The 13305-nt window shown below is 52.2% G+C and overlaps 1 protein-coding gene across 8 annotated transcripts; it reads right to left on the bottom strand.

Moving 5' to 3' along the window:
- Window positions 1–376: 376 nt before the first annotated feature.
- FEZF2 (FEZ family zinc finger 2) lies at window positions 377–12938 on the bottom strand. 8 transcript variants are annotated; one of them, XM_047690453.1, is made up of 9 exons: window positions 12615–12938; window positions 11669–11703; window positions 8645–8792; window positions 5051–5262; window positions 4041–4301; window positions 2755–3669; window positions 2268–2402; window positions 1936–2068; window positions 377–1040 (listed from the first exon to the last, which is right to left on the bottom strand). In XM_047690453.1, exons 6-9 carry the CDS (start codon window positions 3604–3606, stop codon window positions 781–783), a joined length of 1380 nt encoding a protein of 459 aa, XP_047546409.1. In that variant the 5' UTR covers window positions 3607–3669; window positions 4041–4301; window positions 5051–5262; window positions 8645–8792; window positions 11669–11703; window positions 12615–12938; the 3' UTR covers window positions 377–780. The 8 variants fall into 8 exon arrangements, with proteins under 8 accessions (XP_047546409.1, XP_047546433.1, XP_047546399.1 ...); XM_047690477.1 differs by having other exon boundaries at window positions 11673–11703; XM_047690443.1 differs by having other exon boundaries at window positions 12650–12938.
- Between the last annotated feature and the right edge of the window lie 367 nt (window positions 12939–13305).

Raw genomic sequence — 13305 nt, 5'->3', positions numbered from 1 at the left:
CCCCTCCTTTTTTTTTTTTTTTTTTAATTTCTCACCCAAATAAGGCAACACCCAGAATCCCAAGCGTCGGAAGAGTCACCAGAGAAAAACTTGGCACCACGTGTAGGCCGATGTAGACCTTTGCTCCCTCGCTCCCGGTGTGTAGGGGCGGGGGGGGTGTGAGTGGGCGGGGGGGGGGGGCGTGTGGTGGCTCTTGACATGCAAGCGCCGCAGGAACACGGATTTGGCTTCACCCTGGTCCCAGCACCCCAAAGGAAGTCGCATTTGGGCAGGGAAATGCTATAAACGCCTGTTTCCTTCTCCTTCTCTGGGGTTGCTGAGCTGACCTGGCGGCGAGGGGGGGTGGGGGGAAAGAAAACGAGCACTAGTGATTCTGTTTATTGTGTTAGACATGTATATATTCCGAGTTCGCTTGTAACAGGAGGATTTACATGGCTGTATAAAGATGGCTGGGGGCGCCGCGCTCTTCCGGGGCGTTCACGTGACAGGCTGGGGTGAAAACCCGCCGCCCGAGGAGAAGCGGAGGCCTGGGAGGAAATGCGTTTCAGCGCACTGGGTTTAAATAAGTTTCCCGAATACACAAAGGTGGGAGCCACGCGTTTGCTGCCAGTCATCGAGGAAACGTTTAGCTTTCCAAAAAATATGCTGGTTTCGATAAATAGATTTTAGCCTCTCTGCTATAGTTTTTTTTTTATTTTCTTTTAATTTTAGAAATAAGTTTATACGTGTGATCTGTTTGGGGGCTGGACGGGGCTGGAAGGGAGGGCGAGGCAGTAGCTCTCAGCTCTGCACTGTCCGAGTCAGGTCCTTTGTGGAGGGGGCAGCAGGCCCCACGCTGTCGTGGAGTTTGCGCACGTGTTTCTTTAAGTCAAAGTTTCTGCAAAACCCTTTGCCGCAAGTGGCGCACGTGAAAGGCTTCTTGTCGTTGTGGGTGTGCATGTGGAAGGTCAGGTTGTAGACCTGGTGAAAGGCCTTGTTGCAGATGGTGCATTTGTACTGCTTCTCGCCGCTGTGGGTCAGCTTGTGGTTCTTGTAGTTCCCTACGGGAGACCAAAAACAAAAAAGGAAGGGGGGGGGGGAATGAAGTAGGATTGGGGGGGTGGCCCGCGAGTGTCCCGGGGTTGGCTCAGTTGCCCGCGCAAAGACGGCGACGCTTGGCTAGGCGGGCGCGACCTCTCCGAGTGAAGAAGTTGTCAAACTTCGTCTGCATCAAGCCGAAGGCTCTCACGACAGGATGGAGGGCCGAGTCCCGCATAGCCGCCCTGCGCCCCTGCCCCGCCCGGGGCACAGGCCCGCGCAGCGTCCCTCCCGCTGTGCTCGGCTGGCCGGCAAACTTTTGCACAGCCCAGAGACGCACCGGGTCCTTCTCCCGGCCGCGGCCTCGCTGGAAGAAATTCGCAGGAACCCGGGCTTCGTCCCTCATTTTCTGTTTATCTTCTCATTTTAAAAGTTACTCCCTCTGTTCCCCCCAGCTACCACCTGGAGATCCAAAAGTGCGTTGGAAAACCGAAGCCGGGCGCCGGGCCTGGAGGTCTTGGGGACAATAATGGTTTCCCCCAGTCTTGTTATTCCCAGGAGGTGGAGTTTGCCTCGATTTTTTTTTCATCTGAAAGGGGTGTCCCGGCTACAAAGGCAAGCTTTTTCTATAGGGCAATAGCCTCTCTTTCTCCTACTTCCTTTCCCTCGGCCCCCTTCTTCCTTCCCACCTCCCAAATTCGGAGTCTCCCCATGCAACCAGCCTGACTCCAGCGAGGTCTACTAACCCGGCCCGGAGAGCCTCCACCCAAACCGGTCACAACCCGATTCCAAAGAAATGCGCCCGAACTGGCAGCTCTCACGCTCCCTCTCTGCGGATCCTTCTTTGCTTTCCCGCTCGGAGTGACCCGCCAAGTCCCGAGGTGAGAGGTGAAGAGAGGGCCTTGCCCTGCACATTACCTTTTTGGTGAAAGCCTTTGCCGCAAAATTCGCAGACGAAGGGCTTGTAGCCCGCGTGGATGCGGATGTGCGTGTTGAGCGTGGAACTGCGGTTGAAGGCTTTGCCGCACTGGTTGCATTTATGCGGCTTTTCCTGTGGAAAGGGGCGCGCGCACAGTGAGGCCAAGGCCCCGGCTAGGAGAAGCCACCTCAGGGGCACCTTGAAGGGGCACCTTGAAGGGATACGGGGCCCCCGGGAGGGGTAAGGGGGACCCTTGCCATCCTCTCCCCAACACCGTCGCTCAGGTGCGGGGTGTTGCGCGCGGGCCGAAGTGGACCCGGGGGCCACGTACCTGGGTGTGGATAATTTTGTGTCTGCAGAGCGTGCTGGCCTGGCGGAAGCCTTTGCCGCAGACTTTGCACACGAACGGTCTGGCTCCGGTGTGGACCGGCATGTGGCGGGTGAGGTTATAGTGAGCATTAAACACCTATGGAAGGACACGAGGGGGCCTTGTGGTGTGTCCCTCCACGAGAGAGTAGAATCAAACTGGGGAGGCCATAGCCTACATCCCCCAACCAATACTCCCTTCAGAAACCAGAGCCCTTTTCATTTCGCAAGCAGCTTCCCGACCCACTGCGCGCACGCCAGTCCCGTGTGGCGGCTGACAACGACATCCCCATTTTACAGAGAAGGAAACTGAGGCCCAACTAGGCCCCCAATGTGAGTAGTAGATAACTACTGGGAAGCTCCTGAACTTGAGAAAGGGGCGGTCCAGGCTCCCTCAGGGAAGCAGCTGTCCCTGCTCATCCCTCCCAGCCCCCACGGACCCGGGGCCTCACCTTGCCGCACACCTCGCAGGTGAAGTTTTTGGGCTTGCCGTCCGCAGAGCCCCCGGGCAGCTTGCTGTGGCCCTTGACGCCTCCGCGCTCTGCGGTCAGAGCCGAGTTCTCCTTCAGCACCTGCTCCAGCGGCGCGGGCAAGCGCTCCTTATGGGTATAGGGGGACGGATGGGGGAACTTGTCCGCGGCCAGGCCGGCCAACTTGGCGTTCTCCAGCAAAAAGAGTTTGGGGTGCGCAGCTAGGGCGGCGGGGGCCTGTGCGTTGAGGAGGCCGGATGGGAAGAGGTGGCCTCCGAGGAGCTCAGACGGCGGGTACGCGGCAGAGTCCAGGTAGTTGAAGTAGTAGAGCGAGCCGCTGGCCGGCAGCCCCACCGCCTGGTTGATGACCTGCGGCTTGATGACCCTGCCCGCCGGCAGCGCAGACGGCGCCAGGCCCAGATCGGCCTTGCAGCACACGCCACAGTTGGTTTTGCACAAGCCGCTGGCGCCGCACACCGGGGCCCCCCCGCCACCGCCACCGCCTCCTCCTCCTCCTCCTCCACCGCCGCCCGCCCGGAGGCTGCTTTTCCAGAGCTCCGAGTAACTGAGCAGCGTCTTGGACGGCACCTCGTAGCCTAGGGGCTGGAGGGGGATCATACAGGGCAGCGGCGAGCAGAGGTTGAGCAATTTCTTGCCCTGGCCACCGTCTGCCTCCAGCGTCCCGGGCCGGGGCTCAAAGGGCGCACGGGGCTCCGACGTCTTAGCCATGATGCGCTCGATGGAGAAGGCCAGCGTCTTGGAAGTGGCCGGCGACGCTCCAGCGCGCGGGCAGGCCGGGGGCACCATGGTCTCCAGGGAAGCCGAGCTGGCCATGGCCCGCCGAGCCGAGCCTTGCCGTGCTGGACTGGGCCGGGGCGCAGCCTCTCTTCTCTAAGTCTGCATTCCGGAAAAGGCAGGGAGGGAAACCGCAATTTAATAAGCACCTTGTCGGGTCCAGGTCACCCATTTGCATTCAAATGAACAGGGGCAGAACAAAGTGCACCCAAGGGTACCAAATTACCGCCCATTAACCCGGCGCGCAAAGGAACCCACCAGCCCCTGCCCTGAGACTTTGAAAGGGGGAAGAAGGGGGAGGGTTTACAAAGGAAAAGGAGAGAGAGAAAAAAAAAAAAAAGAAAGAAAGAAAAGAGCCTCAAATTAACCCCCCCTGAGCCGTTCCTTGGACCCTGGCCTCCGCCACGCGTGCAGGGAGCTGGACAGTGAAGGGGCAAAGTTAAAGAGGACCAGGAGAGCCACCTCGCATTTACCTCTTTCCCCCACCGCCAAGGAGATGCGTTCCGAGCCATGCAGCGTGTCTCCTCTGTCACATTTTGATGGCAAACATCTTCCCCTCCGCGTGAGATCACTGTCTTTTACATTCAGCTGACATCACATGAAGTCACTTGAAGTGGAATGACATGGGCGGCGGCGCGGCTCCCGTAGCGGCCCCTGTGTTCCCCCGCGCCTGCCGGCCGCCGCCGCCACCGCCCCTCAAACTTTAAAAGGAGGCAACTGGCGCCCGCGCTCCCCTCGGGAAAGTGCGAGCGGTTTGCGAATCGGGAAGGAGGGAAGAGACGGGAGGGGGAGGGGGAGGAATCGTGATGGTTTTGCCGGTGGAAAGAAGGTGGGGGGAGCCCAAACCCAGGCAGAGTTTTGTGCGTGATTCATAACTTTGGGGGCCTATAGGTTTGAGGGACGCGGGGAGGGCAGAGGGTCCTGCACGCGCCGCCCCAAAGGGCCCCTGGGTGTCCGTCTAGTCGCTGAACTATCCCTTAGCCCTCTGCAGCCGAGCTGGGCATCGTGCTAATAAACTGCCATTTACCCACGGAGCCGGCGCCAGCCCCGAACACGCGCAAATGATAATTACCTCATTAGGATGTGGCGCATGGACGCGGGCGCCGCGTTTGGAGGGGGGAACTTGTTAATGGGGAAATATTAATTTATGCAAAAACAACGAGCTCGCCTTGGCTGGCGTCGGAGGTCGAGAGAGAGCTCCCGCCGCCTAAGGACGACGCGGTAGCGTCCGGAAGAGCAAGGCCGCGCGCCCAGATCCCGGGGGCCTCAGCGCCCGGCGGGTGCGCCTCCCCCTCTATGGCCGACTCCCCGCCTGCGGCTGGGGGAGACTGCACAGCAAGCTGCAGGACTGTTTGAGATCCTAATCGATCAGAATCGCTGATTTGTGATCGGGTTTCTGAGGCAAAGCCCGGCTCTGCGGCTGGTTTAGGGCTGCGTGCGGGGAGGATTCGGAGGGCAGCTCTCCCTGCTGATGGGTACTTACTGTTTGTATAATTGAGAAGGTCCAATCTCCACCTGTTTAAGGAGCAGATTGAAACAGCAGAACCTCCCCTGGATCCTATTAAAACGTTTTTCCTCCTAAGGCCATTCAGTCGAACCAATTTTCCGAAGCGATTCATAGAGCTGAATTCTGCCAAGGCAGCTCTTTCACTTTTAGCCACTAAAGCACCGCGTGGAACCGGGTTTTGTGTTTTTCTAAAATAAAGAGAAGGATTATCAGAGGGGAGAGGGAGGGGGCTTGAAGGGGGGCGGGCAGAGACTTAGTGTGGCCAGAGGTACAAGCAGAGGGAAGAAAAGGCCCTTTTCTAGACAGGCCCCAAGTAAGTTCGGAGGAATTCAGCGTTTTGTGCCCCGCGCACAAAAGCAGCGCGCTCCACGCTCGGTTTGGAGGGGCTGAATTCATCTGTTTGCAGACCATTCCACCTGCGTATCACAACAAACTGCTCAAAGACGCTCCAGCACTTTCAACAGGCCGGGTGCTCTTGGCGACAACAAAAGTGGTCGAGGCTGAGGGTTCTTATGGGGGGTGGGGAGGACGGCTAGCATGAGAGAGAGCGAGAGAATTAGGTTTGGGGAGGAGGAGGAGGAGGTGCAGGGGTTTTTAAAAACTTTCGGACGGTTTTGTTTGCGGGACAATTATATCTTGCTAGCGGCTTTTGCAAGACCACGAGCTTTGTAGCCGCAACCACAGTTTAAGAGGATTACGGTGGGTATAATATGAGCAAACAGGGTTGAGGGTTTGATAGTGAATTTTATCTCCAAAGATACACGATCTTGTGGAGCCCCAGAAAATGCCACTGGAAGCAAACCTTTTCCTTTTTCACTCGGGAACGGGTCTTGAGAAACTGAGTATCCTGCCCCGAGGCCTCTCAGCTGCAAAACATCCCAGAAAACCATCAAGGAAAGGATGGGAAAGGTCTAGTTATAACTGAAGGCAAAGCGCTCCTTTTCCCCTTCAGAACTTCTCTCTACTACCCGCTCTCCCTCTGACATGCAATTTCAGACCCGATATTGACCTGGCAGGTGAGGGAAAGGAAAAGTGTACTTGGAAAGCAAGGGGAGGGAACAAAGAGATGTCTCCGAGGGAAAGTGGCCTGGAGGGTGACATTAGTGGGTTGATTTTCTCAACCTGCCAAGCTGGGAAACTGCCTCTACTGCCCCTAAATTCAGCAGACACAAGTCTGTCCCCCTAAAACCCTTCTCCCCAAACTTCGAGATTTCAAAGCTAGAAAGAAGCTTGCTTGTCTGAAAAAATATTTCCATATACAGCCCACTGAATTTAGATGTTCAGAGAGGTGGAATTCCAGACCCAGTGTACCCCCATCCCTAAGTTTATGTGAAAACAACACAGCGGAACTCCCCCCCCAACACACACACACACACACACACACACACACACACACACACCACCCCCACCAAACATGAAACAAACCGACAACTCACCCCGACATTGAAATAATATCAATACACCCGCAGGGGCAGAAAACCCGAATATCTATCCCGACTTTCCTGCGTGTCTCATTCAGTTACCGGCACTGCACCCCAACCCCCTTTCCAAATTGGGTAATTGTTGATCTCGGCACGAAAGATCTGCTGGTTTGAAAGCTCCATCAGGCTGAAAGGCTTCCAGAGGCTTTCCGTGAACCTGCCTGGCCATCCCTAGCGCTTTTTGTAACTGCATAAGCCATCCTGCTCTCCCCGGCATCACAAAGGAGTACTACCTCCACAGAAAGAAAACATTTGGGTAAAAACAAGTTGCCCCTAATGTGCCTCTCTTTCCAAATGTTGGGTGAATACACTGGCTTTTATAAAAGTATTTAATTAGCTTCCACAAACTTCTTCCCTCGCCCGCAGATTATATTGAAGTGGAGGGTTGGAGACTATTTTACACCTTGCCACTCACATGTTAATTAATCTCTATCTAACCCTAATTGCAGTTTATTCAAGCACCGCTCAACAGCTCACCCACACAATAAACACTGATCCTACTTTTATACATATTACTTCACGTTAACACATTGAGTAATTAACTCCAGTACCAACTAATAGTGCAAACAAATATTTTCTGTAAACGAGATGATTTCAGGCAGAATAAAAGAGGACTCGGAAAACGTAGCGCTTGGTGGAGAGAGTGCTGAGATTTCCTTTCGCTGCCCCTCAACCCTTCAAATTCATTCTCATTTGCAGCATTTTTTTTTTTTTTTTAAGGCTGAAATGTTAAAACAAAGAGGGACAACCTTGGGAATGAAAATTTGACCATTTTATGAAGTTGGTGACAGTCTCTACCCGAGATGACGGGTCGCTGTTTTTCTACCTACACATTTTTAGTGACTGGGGAGAGGGGATCCAAAATAATTCCACCTGAAGGGCAACAGGAGACTCCAGGGATACGCAGATGATTCTGGGATGGGAATCTTTCTACGGAAAAGTTTTCCAAAGCTTCCCGCCCTAAAGAAGACCTGTCCTTCAAAGCAATGGTTAAAAGTGGGCCAAGACTGTAGTGATAGAAGTCCCATCTGTCTCCCCAGTCCAGACTGGTACAAAATCTCCACTTTGGAGGTCAGGTGCCTTCATGGGCAACTGGACCAAGCAAGCCACCTCTACTGGAGGCACTTGGGTCTTGGCCCAGGCGAGGCCCACTAGGCCTTGAGCGCTCTGCCCCAGGGGCCACATTTGGAGCTGCTCTCCTACGCTTAGGCCCGCTGCAGCCAGCCTCACTTGGATGGTGCGGACCGCGGCCCACTACTCCTGGCCTGCCAGGCCTGGTCCCACCGTGGGGTCTTCTTCTGCCCCAAGGCCTCAGCCCCAGGTCCCTCTCATTCCCGCGCCTCAGCTAAAAGCCAGACGCTTTTGCCTCGGCCCACCTGGCCCTCGCTTGGTCCTCAACACCTGGACCCGGGTGGGGGAACACCGCCAGAGTTGAGCCTGATGCCCCTGGGCAGCCTGTGCTCTTCCCACGCTGCAGAGGAGGGTGCCAAGGCCGGGTGCTTCTGCGGCTTGGCTGGGCCTGACCCACGCCGCGACCTCGGGGATCTGCGGCTGTGGGACGCCGCACCCGTGCCAAGCCACTCGCACACCACTGACTGGGGATCCAGGCTCAACCCCAAGGACTGGAGCGCAATGTTTTAATTGAAATTGCAGGTTTAAGCACAGCTGACGGCTGTCTATTGATTCTGCAAGGGCTTCTCTTGTGGGAAGCATATTAAATATGACTGGCGCGGCTAGAGCCTCCCCTCTCCTCCTGCCCCTCCCTCTGGCCTTTTTATGGTCACTAACCCGAACACTGCAATGATGACTTTTGTTTCCACTTTTTTGTTGTTTAATGCCAGGAATCGCCCTCACTTGAGGACAGATTACTTAGCAGACGTCTTCCCGGGGTGTAAACAGCCTCAGAGGAAAATCCCTTCCTTGAGCAAAAGCTCACACTTTGCACCACTGCCGGCATCACGGAGGGGAAAGGCAAGCATTTCTACCACAGAAAAGGTGTTGCAGTTCCAGCTCTGGGCGCTCGTATCTGTCTGTTGGTTCTAGATGGCAAGAGGCACTATTATTTTAAATAGTATTATTATTTTCTCACCTGAGTCTTAGGTTGCAATACTTAATACATCCTCCTGCCATCTCCCCAGGGAGCTGAGCAGCTTGGGGGCAGACGGCGTGCTCCAGGCTGCCGGGCTTGGGGAAACACCCACCGGGCGGATTCGATGTTTTCTCCCTGCTCGCCGTAACTTGTTTGGAAAACAAAACAAAAACCCCAAATCAAACTTCATGGTTGAAGCACTCTCCCTCCCTCCCTTCCTCCCTTTCTTACTTCTTCCTAAAGGGATATTTAGGATCTGATTTACATGGTGCCACGCTTAACCGCTGAAAATAGATTAACTTCTGCAGAGAAATTTTTCTGCGATCCTCTTTTTTTTTTTCCCCCAACCCCCCACGCCCCCCAGGAAGCATTTTATTGAAAACATTCGGACCGGCTTGCCAGGAGTGGGTTTGTCCAAGGCTCAGGGGCCTCCGCCTTCGGTGCGCCGTTTGCAGGATTAGTGCGGCCAAGAGACAAAGAGCCCCAGATACCCGGGCCAGACGAGGCCGGGCGCGCCCGGAGAGCTCCCGGGTTCCGGATCCCCACACAGAGCGTGCGAGCACAGTCTCGGGCCCGGGCCTCCAGGGACAGATGGGCCAGAGCCGACTGCATCTGCCCGAGTCCTCAGGGAGGCTGCGGCGCCCACAGCCAGGGTGGCCGAGTGCCCGTCCCACTGCACCTGGCGGCGGCTTTGCAGCACCGTGGCGTTCGGGGACTAGTTTGCAAATCTCAGTGCACCCACAGACTGGTTTTCACCCTTGAACGCAAGAGGCGCCTATAAGCCAAGGGCGGCCAGCTTTGCAGCCAAGAGGAGAATCAGGCGGTGGTGCAAACCTATCATGATTTCCAGAATCCTCCCAACCCCTTCTGCAATCACATCAGAGGACATTAGCTACGTATTTGGAAACCTGGAAATTCGCACTCCTAGGCCAGGGGGATTCTCCCCCAAGAGCAGATCTGCAGTCTCTACCCATTCCAGCTTAGTGCGCTCTACTCTCTGACTACTGGATGCATATATAATCACAAATTAAATACACGTTTAAATATGTATGTAATTAAGTGTACATATTTAAATATATATTATATATGCGTTATGTATGCTCATTGTGTATATACGTATGTGTATATGTATATATATTCACTGCTATCGACAACCCTTCACTTAGAAATGCCATTTAATTAGGAATCTGATCCAATACCCTCACGCAGCAGTTGGTCAGTGGACGTGTCATTTTGCGAGGCTCAGTGGGGAAGACAGGCGCCTCACGCAGAAGTGTTTTCCTCTTGCGATGCGGTTTTGGTGTGCAACCCAGAGGAAACAATCATTTATGAAGAAGGATATATTACACACCCATATGCATATATACATACATATAGGGGTGTGGGATATATACATATTGTGTGTGCCTATATACACACATACACAGGAAATGAAAAGGAGTTTTGGTAAGTAACTGGCCCTGCCTAATTCGGGTACTGAAGATTTCTGACTTCCTGGGAAGACGGCTTAGGATCCTCCGCGTTATTTAACTTGGCAGCTAGTTAAACTCCCCGGCGGAGCCTGCCCAAAGGTATTAGCATTAAGTGCCGAGAGCTGGAGTTAAGCCGGCAGGGAAAAGGAAGGACTGGAAGGGGCCAAGGGGTGGGAGGAACGGATTTCAGATTTGTCCAAACTTCTGGAAATTTGCTGGGCAGCATAGGTCTGCATTGGCTGGCCCACTGGAGAAGAACCTGAAATGCTAGGATCACCTCTGAAGCCAATCTGTCCATTCTCTCCTTTGGTGGGTGGTTTGGTTTGGCTTGCCTTGGCTTGGACAGGCATTTCCCCGGTGTGAGGGCAAAAAGTTCTTTCCAGCCTGGAAAGAACCTTTCTTGAGGTCTACACTATTCAGCTGAATCCCGTCTTCTCCACTCCTGGGTCAAGATTTCTGTTTAAGTGCTCCCCTCTGGTGGTTTGTAGATTAACTTTGGTAAAGACAAAATGGCGACGGCAAGGACACTGAGTAGAGCTCCAGCAAGAATGAATCAGCCTCTTGTTGCTTCCCTTGCTGTCGCCCTCACACACAGACCCTCTCTTTTTGGGGAATGAAGCTAGGGTAGCAATCATTAGATGATGACTTATTACTGAGGGCCCATGATATGCCAGACACGGTACTAAGCGAATGCCCACTCTACTCAGTTCTCACTTTTTCCTATGAAGTATACAGTCATATGCCTATTAGACAGACTTGAAGAAATTGAGGCTCTTGGGGGCTAGATAACATGTCCAAGGTCACATGACCAGGAAGAGTTTGTTTTCAGAACCGGTTTGTTCCTAACCATCATACTAAAAACCCAGAGCTAAACAGCGAGCCTGAACGACTAGCCGAGTGTAAATTGGGACACTTTGAAAACCTGGTTGGCAGTAGCTACTAAAGTTGAATATTTGCATTCCTTAGGATCCAGCAATTTCACTCCTAAATATATACTCAACAGCAGTGTGTTCCTATGTTCACTCAAAGACGTGGACTAGAATGTTCATAGCCGTGCTATTGGTAATAGTCCTAAACTGGAAATTGAATAACCATCAAGTGTGGAACTCATAAATAAATAAATAAGGGTATGTTCACGAAATGAAACGCTACATACATCAATAAAAATCAACAAACCACTGCTATACTAAATAGCACCAATGAATATCATAAACATTATTGAACAAAAACAGATCCAAAAGACTACATATGGCATGATTCCATTTTTAAAAGTTCAAAAATAGGCAAAATTGGGGGATACAAGGCAGTAGGCTGTTCTGAGGTGCTAGTAAGGGTTCTGATTTGTGGGTATTTATCAAGATGTGTACACTTACTATTTGAATATCTTTTTATGTATTTGTTCTACTCCTATATAACTGATAAATACACTTATTTGGTCACTTTTCTATATATCCATTATAATATCTCTATTAGCTGTTAAAGAAGTTAATAATTAGCATTAAGTTGTCTGACTTGCTTCCCTTTCCCAGATCCCAAAAGAGACAATGCTCACCTACCTTTTGAGGAATTCTCCTTGACTTTCTTCCTCTAGACCAGACAATTCCATTAGTTAACTGGCCTCGCATATAGACTTCTAAAAACCAGCCGCTACCAAATTCCTAACACAGTTGTCTTTGGAGCCTGGACCATTGATCCAACTTCCCAGGGAACCTGCAATGGGCTCAGAAATGCTTGGCTCAATGAGGGGATTTCATTTGAAGCATTTTTCACACCCAAGACCTCAGAGGAAGGATGGCAGTTTTGACCTTGGACCTGTGCCCTTTACCAGGGCACCAGGTGAAAAATGTTAGGCCAGGAACTGCCTCAAACTTTCCAGAGACACAATCTGGCAAGTGGCCTTGGGAGGTGGAGGGTCTGATTGAAGGCAGGAGCGTGGGGTATGGGCTAATGGTAGGAACTGGCATTAATAGAAAGTCTTGGCAAGTCTTTAGAGCTCAACTCACTGGGTCTTGGCCCTAGACAAGACCAGGAGAAAAAAAGACAGAATCTTGGCTCTCTGGCAAGTGACCCAGTTAGCAGAACTAGCGGTTTTGCTCTGGGAGAGGGTGGCAAAGTTTATTTTAGCAGGAAAAAGCCTTGGGATACAGAAACCAAACCAAATACTTGACAATCCCTTTGTGCAAATCTCTGGTGAATTCTGCCAGTGGGACTGGTTACAAATCTGATCTCAGCACTTTAAGAAAGATACCCAGAGCCTACAACTAAAGCAATTAAGGGAGGAGTGAGGAGGTAAGAACTGGAGCTCTAATTTAGATAGACTAAAAATAATTCTCTGGTGCTGAAAGACTGAGAAGATATAAGACCCAAGGTGATATAATTAATTCATTAGTTAGCCAGCACACCTATCTTGAGATTTTTCTATATTGAGCACCATATCTAGATGCCACAGATACAGTGCTTACCGACATAGACATGATCCCTGCCCAGAAGCAGCTTACATTCCTTCATTCAGCCGATAGACATGGGTCACTACCTTCTGCAAACCAGGCTTTGTGTCCGGAAATGGAGAATGGCTAATGGGTGTGGCTTGGCTGGTCCAAGATACTCAAAAAGGGCAGTTAGAGGGAAAAAGTAAAAAACAAACCAAAAGAACTCCCTGACAGGGAAGTTAGAAAGTTTAAGAAACTCCCCATTCCAACAGAGGTGGCACGCTGAACTAATAAAGAACAGGTTTCTGGAGGCATCTGTGATGGGTGGGTGAACTCCCCCTTTGGCAGCTTGCTGCCTGGTGATTTTTCTAGAGATAAGATTCTGGTCTGGGTGGACTTGGGTCCCCCTGGAACACGCTATTATGGCATAATATAGAACTCCGTCCTGGGTTTTGTAGGGCTGTCTTTGTGGCACTGTGAATTCTAGAATCAGATTGAAGACTGGCTTATCAGTCAGCTGTGTATCCACAGGCAGGTTGGAAAAACTCTCTGCAAGCTGTAGTTGCCCAGCTTTGACAGGAGATGGACATCTTCTTGGGCACAGGGTGGCGAGGACTAAATGAGAACTAAATGAATATGGAGCTCAAGCACTCGTTTCTGGCCAAGGAAAGCACTCCATGTATGTTTGCTATTGTTATTGCAAGAACTATTGTTATCCATACCATGGTCCTTCAGTCTGCCTGGAGGAGGAGGAAGAGGG

The sequence above is a fragment of the Lutra lutra genome, chromosome 1 (genome assembly GCF_902655055.1).
Source record: "Lutra lutra chromosome 1, mLutLut1.2, whole genome shotgun sequence".
In the NCBI taxonomy this organism is placed as follows: domain Eukaryota; kingdom Metazoa; phylum Chordata; class Mammalia; order Carnivora; family Mustelidae; genus Lutra; species Lutra lutra.
This window is presented reverse-complemented; position numbering and strand designations above follow the sequence as displayed.